This window comes from Micropterus salmoides, unplaced genomic scaffold (genome assembly GCF_014851395.1).
Source record: "Micropterus salmoides isolate LMB-PRFRI ecotype aquatic unplaced genomic scaffold, ASM1485139v1 Ms_hic_scaffold_7, whole genome shotgun sequence".
Classification (NCBI taxonomy): domain Eukaryota; kingdom Metazoa; phylum Chordata; class Actinopteri; order Centrarchiformes; family Centrarchidae; genus Micropterus; species Micropterus salmoides.
The window spans coordinates 29,387,540-29,399,869 of record NW_024044459.1 but is presented as its reverse complement, the minus strand read 5'-3'; the positions used below and the strand labels follow the sequence as shown (position 1 = coordinate 29,399,869).

General features: G+C 40.8%; 2 protein-coding genes across 3 annotated transcripts; both read right to left on the bottom strand.

Moving 5' to 3' along the window:
* Nucleotides 1–581: 581 nt before the first annotated feature.
* Nucleotides 582–8,244, bottom strand: si:dkey-32e23.4 (dynamin-1-like protein). 2 transcript variants are annotated; one of them, XM_038702429.1, is made up of 18 exons: nt 7,964–8,244; nt 7,252–7,373; nt 6,904–7,045; nt 6,587–6,625; nt 6,302–6,348; nt 6,132–6,203; nt 5,950–6,036; nt 5,608–5,770; nt 5,078–5,198; nt 4,603–4,941; nt 4,068–4,188; nt 3,794–3,949; nt 3,611–3,700; nt 3,412–3,510; nt 2,710–2,826; nt 2,513–2,622; nt 2,243–2,402; nt 582–2,101 (listed from the first exon to the last, which is right to left on the bottom strand). In XM_038702429.1, the coding sequence occupies exons 2-18, from the start codon at nt 7,351–7,353 to the stop codon at nt 2,045–2,047; spliced, it is 2,022 nt and encodes a 673-aa protein (XP_038558357.1). In that variant the 5' UTR covers nt 7,354–7,373; nt 7,964–8,244; the 3' UTR covers nt 582–2,044. The 2 variants fall into 2 exon arrangements, with proteins under 2 accessions (XP_038558357.1, XP_038558358.1); XM_038702430.1 differs by lacking the exon at nt 6,587–6,625.
* Nucleotides 8,245–8,391: 147 nt separating this feature from the next.
* Nucleotides 8,392–11,839, bottom strand: ubl4a (ubiquitin like 4A). The gene is made up of 4 exons (XM_038702431.1): nt 11,657–11,839; nt 10,205–10,310; nt 9,853–10,097; nt 8,392–9,031 (listed from the first exon to the last, which is right to left on the bottom strand). Exons 1-4 carry the CDS (start codon nt 11,702–11,704, stop codon nt 8,924–8,926), a joined length of 507 nt encoding a protein of 168 aa, XP_038558359.1. The 5' UTR covers nt 11,705–11,839; the 3' UTR covers nt 8,392–8,923.
* Nucleotides 11,840–12,330: the final 491 nt, after the last annotated feature.

Here is a 12,330-nt window from a genome sequence, read left to right as displayed (position 1 = left end):
GCGTTTTACTAATATGTTGTAGAGTTTGTAAATTCAGCACTGATTTGACTTGGCATGTTTACCTTGTTGTGCCAATAATGCTTTCTCTGGCTCACTGTCATCTAACATTAATGACCAGCTCTCCTCTCTTACTGCCACATTCAACTCATCGATCATCTCACTTCTGAACCTCTGTTCAGGTTAAATTTGGGATTGCCTTGACATCAAAAGCAAATAATCCATCATCTAAATGGGAGCGGATGATTCTAAAGTGGGATTTCAACCTATGTAGCTCTTTCCATAGCAGCTGGTGCAGTCTGGAGTCAAACACAAAGAAAACAGGGTTGAAGTCCGGTGCTCATGTCACTGTTATGGTGCGTTTGTGTGTGTGTGTTGTCACCCTTCAGGGCACTTTGTCTTCCTCCTGTGACAGATTCATCTGACTGAACAGACTTTTTTTCAGTTACTTGAGATCTATAAAGTGAGCACAGTCTAATGACATCTATCGTATTGTTGTGGGGACTGTGGGAGACAAAAAGAGCTTATGAAAACTGATCAATTGCCATAACTGCATGTCGTCAATAACATCCAAACAAACTGTGCAGTGTCCTTTGTTAGGATTTAATGAGTCCCTTCAATCTCAACAGGCTTCATTCAGTAAACACGTATCACAAATATTGGCAGGCAAGAACTCAGAGGCAGTTGACACATGATCATAATACGCATTTAAATAATACAAAATATACATAATTCAGCCATTCATTACTTCACACATGCAGACAGAAAACACTCATGCAATCTTAAACAGGGCTTTCAGAAAGCCAGACTGACACGATGTTGTGTGCACTCCCTGATCACATTGAAGAAGTTAGAAGAATTACTGTTTGATGGTCCCGTTAAGGCAGGTCTTCCTGATAAAGCCTATTTTTTAGGATAACCATTTGTTTTGTCTAAGAGAAGAGATTCACATCAATCGCTATAGCACTTTGGGGAGGAATCTGTCTGAACAACAACCTAAGTCAGGAACAGATGGAAAAAGATTAATAATTTTTTCACATCAAGCAATATTACACAACGAAATGACCGCTGGCACAGAAGCTTACTTGAGATGTAAGTTCACAGTCGGGACTGCAAGAAACTGCATGCAGGAGGAATCCACATAATGAGACTCTTATACCTGGAGCAGTATCCTTACTACTTTGCAGGGACCATGATAGGGAACTATCTTATCTCTCTGTACTATTAACAGCGGAAGCCAATGAACAATTGGTTTCGAGGAAATAAGGAGAAGCTACTGCATACTGCAGTCCTACCATCTGGAGAGAAAGAGAGCGAGAGAGACAGAGAGAATATAACTAGAAGGTCAGTGCAACAGTTAACAGTATAAATGGGCTGATATGTAAATGACTCGGGTAAATAAACCTGATATTGATTAGCACTACTGAGCTGGAAAAACAATATGCATTCATCCAGTAATTTCTACAAATGTCCGTGGGTCTGTCTGCAGTGTTGCATTGCAGACAGCACTGATTGAGATGAATTTTCACATCATTTCCATCAAATAAGAACATATGTAATATAACATAATTTTAGCACCTGCTGAACGGGCTCAGAGGAAACCCCGTGTTTGGAAAGTGTGAAATGTACAATGTGAACAACACCCAAACTTAAATACTCCACATATAATGAACATTTAACATTTACAGCAAAAATCTTATGACCCAACAAACATTTTGTCACAAAAAGATTTTGTTCGTAGCTTTGTCTTTCTTATTTCAACTTTGCAATAACACTTTCGGCCTGAGTGTTTAATTAAAATCCGTCACTACACACACGTTCACAGTGAAAAGTAACAGCCCCTGTATGCTGGTCGGGGCGACAGCTAATGGGAAAAAAGTAGATATAAATGTGCTATAGTCATTGGTCCATGAGAAAACTGTGGTATTGCCACACATAGACAAACACACACACTCTCACACACAATCACTCTCTGGGCTGTAAACTCACATACACTCTCACACTCTCAAAGCTGTCCTATGACAAGGGAATTGTTCGTTTCCTCTGGCTACCACAGATGGGTCTCCCGGATCTCGGAGATGATGTTGTTGGCTTTTTTGAGTGCCTGAGAAAGAAGGAAAAAAAAAAAAATAGAAGGTGGTTAATTCACTGGCCTTCAAATAGCAGATAAAAGAAAAAGAGAAGGGACTTGCTTTTCTTGATGCTCAGAACCTATTCAGAGAACAAAAGCTTCAGCCAATTTTACCTCAAGCATTTGAGCAACCTCGGTCCGCTGCTGTGCCGTGTCCTGTGACTCAATGAGCAGCTCCTGCAGCAGTTGCTGCTTGTAAAGCTGACCCACCAGCTCACTCTGCAGATGCTCTTTTACAAAGTTCACGAGGAAGTGCATCACTGTCTTGGGCACACTGTGGACACACAGACAAAGTTAGCATGAGAACAACTGAGCTCAACAACAGAAAAAGAAGGGGAAATGGGCGTGTGCCCCACAGGTGCTCTGGACATGTTATATCCAAACCTGTCTTGGATGCTTTTTCGGACAATGAGGAAGTAGCAATTGATGAGGCGCTGGATGACTTCACAGTCCCTCTGCTCCCTTGCACTCAGCTTGCGGGATACAGGCACGGCCTTGCAGAGAGGGGAAAGCAAAATGTTGACAGTCTGCGATGTATTCACTACTAAGTGTTTTGTCCTACTGCTAATCCCACAACTCACTGTGTCCAGGAGGTTAATGGCCTGGCCTTTGCTGGGGCTGCCAAAGCCTGCAGCCGGGGGTTGCTCTTCTGTAAACTTCTCTTTCTTCCAGTGCTTCCCTCCATCAAGGGCCTCTGCCTGACAACAAGAAATATGAGGAAGTCAGAGGGGGCTGTACTGTTTGAACGTGAAACATAATGATTAATGTAGGGTTGGGCTGATGTAAACATTTTCAAACCAGTTCGGTATTAACAGATATCAAACCGGTTATGAATCGATATATAACCGAGAAATTATAGAGAATTTTAAAAATTTGACAGAGCGTTTTTATTTTAATCAGCGCCGTAATTCTAGAGGGGGAGAGACCAGACGAGAGACAACAGCCAGAGAAATAAGTGAATCAGAAAAAAGTAATTTCATATAGCATTAAACAACCATATTATGTTAATCATGTCGTCATATTACTTATTAATAATGCAGTGCAAGTTAGATTTAGCGCCGTCGGCACAGGTTGCTGATGTAGGCTACCTTTCTTAATTTGACAGAATGTCTCATATTGGCAAATGCCGGTTCAATCGGTTTGCATAAAAACAAACTGGTTTATGCTTGTACACTGATCAGGCAAACCCTAGGTTATGGCTTTACAGAACACAACTTCTGCTTTTTAACCCTAGCAGAATAAATGCTTAATTTTAGTACCTGCAGTAAAAAACAAATAACTACCTGCTGACTGTTGACAGATGCAGAGACCTGTGCTGCATCTGTGAAGTCCGGATGTTTTGTGTTGATGTAGGCGAGCTCTATTGCTACTAAATTGTGTACCTAAAAGTCAAAAAGCAGAACACCTCAGGCAATCAATAGGACTTGGCTGTTAGTTCATATAATTAGTATGAAAGATCATCTTAGCTAAGCTGTGGATTACCATTTCATTAGTTATCGGCAAGCGCTTCCTCAGTAATCCAGTCACCACTTCCACAATGGAATCGTGCAGTTTGGGGAATCTCAGAAGCTCCTTACAAACACAAAGACATATTTTCATAACATGGTGCTGCCATAATCAATGCTACTCTGTTTTCAGGAAGTCAATCAACATCTTTGGGCTAACCTGCGTGCTGAAGGAAGAGCAATGCTGGATGATCCTCTGCAGCTCTTCATGAACCAGCTCCACACAGCGCAGACTGGGCTCCTCTAGCCGCTTAATTTGCCGCTTCACCAATAACTCAAAGGACACCTCAGGCACAAAAAGTGCTGGCCGCGGACCCTGCAGGGCAAATCACACACACCAGCTCTACTATTTACCTGCTATTCTTTCAAATGAGAGAACTTGACAAGAATTTGAATTAAACAAATTACACAAACAGAAGTCAGGAGAAGCTCACCGTAGCGTTGCGGATGGCAGTGAGGATATCAAGCTCAGTCAGTCCTCCCAGCGGGTCGATGGACTGCAAAGTGCGGCCAAAGGTCTCGTGGAATATGTAACAGATCCGAGCGCCGCCACAGCTGTGGAAGAGAAGGTTTCAGCTGTGACACCAATGCTGTTTCTCAGTGCGGTGTGTCAGCAATGTTAATTGCACCAAAATTAAATGCAGTCAACCAAAAAAGGTCAATATTTGCTCCCTACATATTTACATGAATTAATCGCCTTGTGGTATGAGAGCTGTAGAAATGAAGGTGCCGACAGAAAATGCTGATACCACTTCAATTTAGAATTACATTACTCCAAGGACATTACACTCATGACACACATTGTTAACCAATGCAAGTAAAATGCTGAGTTGTGCAACAAAAGTGATAAATTAGGTAACAACTTGAGAAAATAAAGAGATGGTTTACTAAAACAACAAAGGCTGCTTTCATCATAAAAGCATTTGCTATTCAACAAAGACCCTGCTGCTGTAGAGATGTCAGACTCACAGCTCCGAGGTCTGGATGTATCTGGCTGTTCCCTCGATGGTGTTGCAGTAATCGCTGGCGAACTTGGTGACAATCTGCAGCAGGGTGGCACTGTGGTCTTCTACTGGCTGGCCATAGCTGTTGAGCCGTGTCTGGTACTGGGCACTCAGCACGGTCACTCGGGTTTTGAGGTCTGGTAGGCAGTCCCGGATGTGGTGCATGAGCAGCCTGCTGAGAGTTTTGGCCAGATAGCGGGAGCCAGCGCGGGAGGCGAGTGAGGGGTAGTGGCGCTGCAGAAAGGCTTGTTCATCCCTTGTTGAGTCCTCCAGGGTCTTCTGGGTATTAATATCATGCTGGCTCCTAGGAGGATCACCAATGGGGGGGGGGGGGTCAGATGGTCAAGGTTATAAGGATATACCACTTGCCACCTTGCAGTATTGTAAAGCTAAAAACATTACATAGCTACAATAAAAGAAAATAATTTATTATTCCAAACCTGTTAACTACACCAATAATCCCAAGTTTGACTGGAATGACTCGACCCAGAAGGACCTCCAGAGCATCAGTCCCTGCATCCATCAGGTCCAGCTTACTGACCACCAGCAGTGTTCGACGACCTGACAGACAGTTCAGACACACAAACAAAGATCTTGGATTATATTTTTTAAGAGCAGCTGAAAATAAGGCAGGAGTGAAGCCAGCAGGGGAACATTTGGTCCCAGATACAGATATCCTAACTGGCACACTATCACAGTGTGCAACAGGCCTTTGCCGAGCAGCCTCACAGACATTTACTACAGACAGATTTTCATCATCTATCAATCCATTCTTCAGAGTGCACCATGATAGCAACACAAGACTGATGGGTCCAATAGCCTAAAATGACTTGAGCATAATGTGTTCTTCATGCACAATTAATAATTTAAAATGTATTTCTACTTGAAGCGTCTTATATAATAAGCACCGACAGGCAGTAAGGAAAATTAAAATGAAATCTGAGAGGCGCCTGTATAAAAAATGTTTTACCATCTGGATCAACCTCACGAGCCAATTTCAGTGCATCAGAGGTGGCCAAGTCAGAGTTGGCAGGGGACACTGCGAGGATGAGGGAGTTTGGATTGGAGATGAAGGACAAGATCATCTCTTGTACTTGAGCCTCAATGTCCTCTGGCTGATCCCCAACAGGAACCTGAGGCAACAACAATGAGCAGCCAGTGTTACTGTAAGCACAGCACAGATGGAGTGCTGCTGTGAATCTCTGGTGATTGCAGATATGTAGTGCAATCATCAGCATTAATCATGATGTAGTACCATTGTGTTTGTCCACATGAAACAAAATCAACATCCTTATCAAGTGGCTGTGTTTACCTTTGTAATTCCAGGTAAATCAACCAGGGTGAGGTTAAGGACTTTAGGGGAGAAAATCTTCAAATATATGGGCTCAGGACTGATTCCCTGGAAGGTATGAAAAAAGGAAAGGACATCATGTATGCAGTGTAAAAAGCTACATTTATGGCAACACTGAGTTTCCATCAAAGCTTTCCTTTCACCTTGTTGTCACCTGAACTGCGTTCAGTCTCTGCTTCAATTTCCCGACGAATTTCCTGAAAATCTGTGAATATCTGTCGAAAACAACGAGAGAATGATGCATCAAATAGACGCAGCATAATACAGGAAAAAGGCTGCTTGCACATCATTTGAATCTTTCAGATAAATGTACCTGGTTCTTGCAGTGCAGGAATGTACCCCATTCTTCAGCTTTGACACCTGAACAAATGCAGAAGAGTAACTGTTATTCATTTTACAGAAATGTCTCCAGTTAGATTTTCAGTTTGGGGAGAAATAATGAAAATTGAAAATATTCTAAATGGACTTATATTATGCTTGACAGATGAAGATCAGAACAAACAAACATGTATGAAGGAGTTCACAAAAGAAATGAAGAGGCTACAAAGACAATACAAAAAAACAAAGTCAAGTCCATGCAGTCCAAATATACAGAGACCTGTGTAGCTGTTTTGGGCGTTTTGATTTAACCCATTCCCTGAAAAAGCAGTGAATAAGAAGAGGAAGAAAGACTGCATGTTAGCAAAGACAGACTAAGGCTCTACAAGGAGTAGCTGCAAATCAAACAGTGAGTGAAAGCGCTATGCCTAAATGTTAATCACACAATTACTTCAAACAGACTCCATGCAAAGACAGAAATAATAAACTTCCTGTGCTTTAATATACTTATATTCTGTATATCATAAATTGATGCGTTTTTCAAGGATAATCAATACAACTCTTTAAACTTTAAAATATGAATAAATGTGTAGGTACCACTCTCGATCTTCAGTCTCTCCTGCAGAGGGGCAACATTAATAAGTTGCAACACGAGAGGTCGTCTTGTTACTATTCCTGATCCCCGAGGCAAGAAATCCCGTCCAACTAGACTCTCCAATACAGAGCTCTTTCCACTGCTCTGTTATGGCACATAATGAGAGCAGTTAAGCAATTTTCCATCAGTGTGCATTAACCATACATATTCAATGTTTGATCAAATCAAAAAACTCAAACTCAAATCAGAGACCTTACAGTTTTAATGATGGCAGCGAAGTTCGGGCAAAAGTTACAGATAATGGTCAAGTTTATACTTAAGCTTATCATTGTGTTTCTTTCCTGCCTGACCTGAGATCCAACCACGACAATCTGAGGCAGCTGTATGATCTCTGCACCCACTGTGAGGAAGACCTCCTGCAGCCGGTTAATGGTGGGAATTAGACTGTCCATCCTTCCAATAGAGTGGCTTACTAAATTGATAAAATAAAGCAAACATTAATAGACAGAAAGACAGTAACTCGGGTGACGTTTAACGTTAATCCTACTGACACTAGACTAACACTATCTAGGAAAATACTACTCACAAACGCCCATAAGAATTAAATAGACTGCATTCTACTCTGAGCAAGAAACACAAAAACAGGGCACTGTGTTGAATTATTGCGATTGCAAATACACAAATGACAAATATATTTAAAAATAAACAAGTATGCGATGGTTATTTCCCTGGGAAGACAGCATTGCTTTACCAAAGGTAAAAGTGGTCCTGATGAGAGGAGGTGTAACGCCCAAACATCAGATACATCCAACACTGTGCCAAATCCTCGCAGATCACACGTTAAATATGGTTTTCAAATTGAAAACGATCTACTCTCTCAATATCGGCACTGACCAAACTTCTAAGTTACATGGCAACAAATGATGTAGCAGCACAGGTATTACCTGCTAATTTTGCCTCGCTAAAGCTAATTATTAAATGCAGGAAGTGAACGACTTATGCTAGCTTTGTGCTAACCCTAGCTTAGCCGTTGGAACAACCGCTGCTCCATTATGACCTTACCGATGTTCAACAAAAATAATATGCCTCCTTATCCAACGTGTCTGTCCTTCATTGTTCGTAGAAAAGGGGAAAGTGTCAAAAACATAGCATTTTATTCCAACCTTTATCCAAAATTAGCAGCAAATAAACATAACAGCAGGTTACTCAATAGGCGGAACCCGCATTACTCTTCGTCAATTTGATTGGTCATAAAGTATGACTCATGAGCATTTTTCCGACACCTTATTGGTTGACACGTAAAAGACGCACTGTGAGGTCCCGCCTTGTAAGACCCGCTTGCCTCTATCTTTTTATTTCGTTTTTTTAACTTATATATAATAATTATAATTGTTATGCTGAATACTTTTAAAACTTCCCAGATAAACCTTCATTACAATCTTTTTTTAGACTTTTTTAACTTCACATAAAATACAACACAACACAGTATGCCTAGTCTCCCCCTCATGTTTTAATGTATGTATATATATAAACAGAATATTTACAAATCATACAATGAACATCAGTTAGTTACGAAATAAAACCAGTATTACCTTCTCACATATGGTCATCATCCAACACAGACATTACAAACAAATACCCTCCAGTAGAGGTTAGTGTCCCCCTTTTAGCAGCCAGAGATCATGCGCAACCCACAGCATAAATGGATTCCTTTGTATTAAAATATTATGTGATCAGGTCTTGTGTCATTACTGCAAAAATCAACAACGGGGACCAATTCAAAAGAGGCTTATGTTTTGCTTATCCAACTTCTTTGGTCGTGGATAAGAAAGCCCTATTGCTGAGATAATCAACAGTCAATGCTATCTGTCTCAGCCACTGATTAGGCACACAGCTGGGGCTCTCTGTAAGAAAACAGACACTGTATTTCCATGCCTCACACTCTAAACACTGTATGCACCTCCAAGCACTGAGCACCTCTCAAAAGACAAATCACAATAAGCAACTTCCAGCAAGACATTCTTAGTCCATGTAGGAGGTATCCATGCCCTCGCCGTCAGGATGAAGCAGTCTTCCCGCCAAGCGCTCAATGTCGTCGAGACTAAGTTGTCGAAGTGACCGTTCATAGTCCTTGAAGAAAAACAAAACAACAAACACTGAGAAACAGCCATGTTAAAAAATATTCTACTGAACTTATTTTAGCAGATCGTACATGGTGGGGTTCCAGGTTTATCACAAGAAATTTGCCAAATTTTACAAATTGTAAATACCACAAACTGGGACAAATTTCAAGATAACAGAGTTACTGTACAAGTTGTGAGGTTCTAATATATCCACATAACTTCCATTAACAAGGCCTATAAATAAGTAATATTTATTCACAGAAGACAATCAATCAAATCAAGTGAAACTACTATATTGACAAATAGGGAAAACATGCTGGTTATCTAAATTCAGGTAATGAGAATTGACCCTTGCTTGTGTTGGTAGCACAACATGCCTCTATGTTACTTGGAAATTCTGGCATTCTACTATTATTTAAGACGCATGGCTGATTATGCAATTTTTTCTTTTATTATTTTGATAATTTATTTTATTGTACGTCTTTTGTAAAGAGTTTCTTGATGTTTGTTATTTGTACTGTGTTTTTAAAACATTTTTTAAAACCTTATTAAAATATCACATGCTCGGTAAAAATCATAATTTTCCAATTACGAGTTGACCATGAGTCTCTGAATGCAACTGACCTTCACCTAATGGATCGTGGGATCCAGAAGGAGTCAACCTTCAAAATGATAAACTGGTTATGACTTCAGTATTTGGGCAAAAAAAGACTGCATTTCTTGGCCATATTTGGACAAGACTTGATCTATTAAGACGCATTCAGACTTAAGGATCCAGTTTAAATTTTAAAACAGCAGTATGAGTGCAGGTATGCTGCATTTAAATACCTTAATAAGCTGTTCATGGACTTTTGCTGCATCTGCTGGACTAAAGTGTCTTGCAAGGATAGTGGACACAGTCTGCCACACTCTTCCCTGTGTGCTGCTGCTGCTGCTGCTGCTGCTGCTGCTGCAGCTGCCGCTGCTGCTAGCGGCTGCTGTCCCCGACGCTCCAGTCCTCTCCCCCACTGGACGGATTACCAGATTCAATTTAGCCTCTGGACCAATGGAGTAATCACTCAGTCTGTGCTCATCTGAGGAAAGTAACATAGTATGCAGTAATCAAAAATGTAAACGTTTGATTCAAGCAATTACAGTTCTGCACAAAGGTTATGTAACATTTCACTGTTGGTAAATCTACCTGCAAGTGCTTTCCCTTTATAGAGCAACCGCTGCTGGTTTGCTGGTATGTTGAGACGTTCAGAAACAAGTTCCTTCACTGTGGACACCTTTTCATCTTCATTCACCTGAAAGAACAACAACAGTGATGAACTCACACGATACGACCAAAATGCATCTCTCTCCGTTTAGATGAAGAGTATTCAAACTGCACAAGAGTGTAGACAATCTTCATAAGTTCTTACTTTGCCTCCACTTTACATAAAACCGACAACTAATGAGGAATTCAAACTCAACTCTCTTCAAAAGTGACAAACGCACCACTGACATGCTACTTTTAAATTTCATAGCAGAGCTAGGAGAAACATTGCACGTTATAACTGACACATTTTAACAAGAATAGGGTTAAGAGTCACTTCTCTTCTGTTGAATACAAAATTTTGTCCAGTATGTACTTCCCCATCTGATATAATCACTACCACATCAGGAAGAGGTTTTTTGTCTCTTCCAGATTCTTGACTGAAAACTCAAGGGGGCAGAGTGTTTGCAGTTGGGGCCTGGAGGATCTGGAACAGCCTGCCCGAGGAATTCAGGGCAGCTGAGTCAGTGAACCCTTTTAAATCCCTTCTTCTTAAAACATACTTTCACAGGAGAGCCTTTCCTGATTTTATTTATGTTTCTATAAACAGTTTCTTCCTGCTTTTACCGTGTCTTTGCTTTTGTGAAAGCACTTTGTAACATGGTTTTGAAAAATGCTTTATAAATTAAGATGATTATGGTCTAAATTTTTGTATAAACATGTTCTGACATCAATATTGTTCTTTATTACTTAACTACACAAAACCACAGACTACTGCAGCAGCACACTGATCATATTAAAAACAGTGGTTCCTACCCTCACATACAATGCTGATAAAGTTGCGCTCCAGGGGCCCCTTTTGTGCCCCATAGGGTACCGTTATCATTTTAAAACATGAGGCACAAACTGGGGCTGTGACTGGCCTTTATGAGCAAATAATAACGCCACAGATTGTTGAGAGTAGGGCAAGTAACGATAGTATCTTTAGGTTAGTAGCTAAGTTATAAAGCTTTTTCATAAGATAACGATACTTCTTTTTGTTAAAGTGTTTGCTTTGTGACTTCCCTATCCTACAAGACGCACCAAATAAGGACTTACAGAGGTCCCACTCAGCACCGCTGTGCTTGAAGGAGGTAGCTAGCTACAGTTAACATCGCTTCATAACTGAGTGTTTCTACAATGGCTCAATTTAAGCAACCCTGTGTGGAGTCTGACAGCCTCATTTTTTAGACTCAAGCATCATTTGTGTGGTTGCTCCATCCAAAAGGCAGCTCGGCATGTCACAGGACCGGGACCACCATGTCGGCTAGTCGGCTAGCTTGCCTGTAAAGGCTAGCTAATGTTGCGAATTAGGGAGAGATAACAGGGAGCAGTTAGCTATCTCGCTCAACTTACCTGCACACTGCATTCTTTTCCTTGAAGCGGTTTCACGGTAAGGATCATTTTCGACGACGGTTTGAACAAAACACAACCACACAACAACAGTACCTTCAAAGGTTCAGCCACAAATTATACACAAGTTACTTAGCTAGCTCAAGTTAGCCACAGGGCTTCTTCTCTTGTTAGTGGCCCATCTTCATCTCCAGCATGCGGGCTGCTGCTGCTGCTGCTGCTGCTGCTCTCCGGTGACGCTACTGCCACCTACTGGCTGGAGGGTCGTATGGCTGCCTTAAAAAATAACTCTCTCTTCTTCTCGAGATAATCACACCATAAATAAATATTAAAGATGGATAACACTGGATGGAGTTTGGAGTCTAAAAGTGACAAAGATCAACCTTTAAAAACATATTATTACAATCTAGCTTAGTTTTTTCTAATTATTGATTGGCCTATTAACTAAGACCACATTCTAACCTGTTTATCTTTGGGAAGCACATAATGACCCTGGTGCTAAGCCGCCTATGAAGGCTTAAATAAAATGGACTTCAGATGATCTGTCTATGTCTTTGCTTGGGTTCATTCTGTTGAACAAAGCTATGGGGCCTGTGTCTTAATTTTCCTCCAAATTATTTACAACTATTTGCATTAACCATTAGCCATTGTGACTATTGCTAATCATCGTTTCAAAA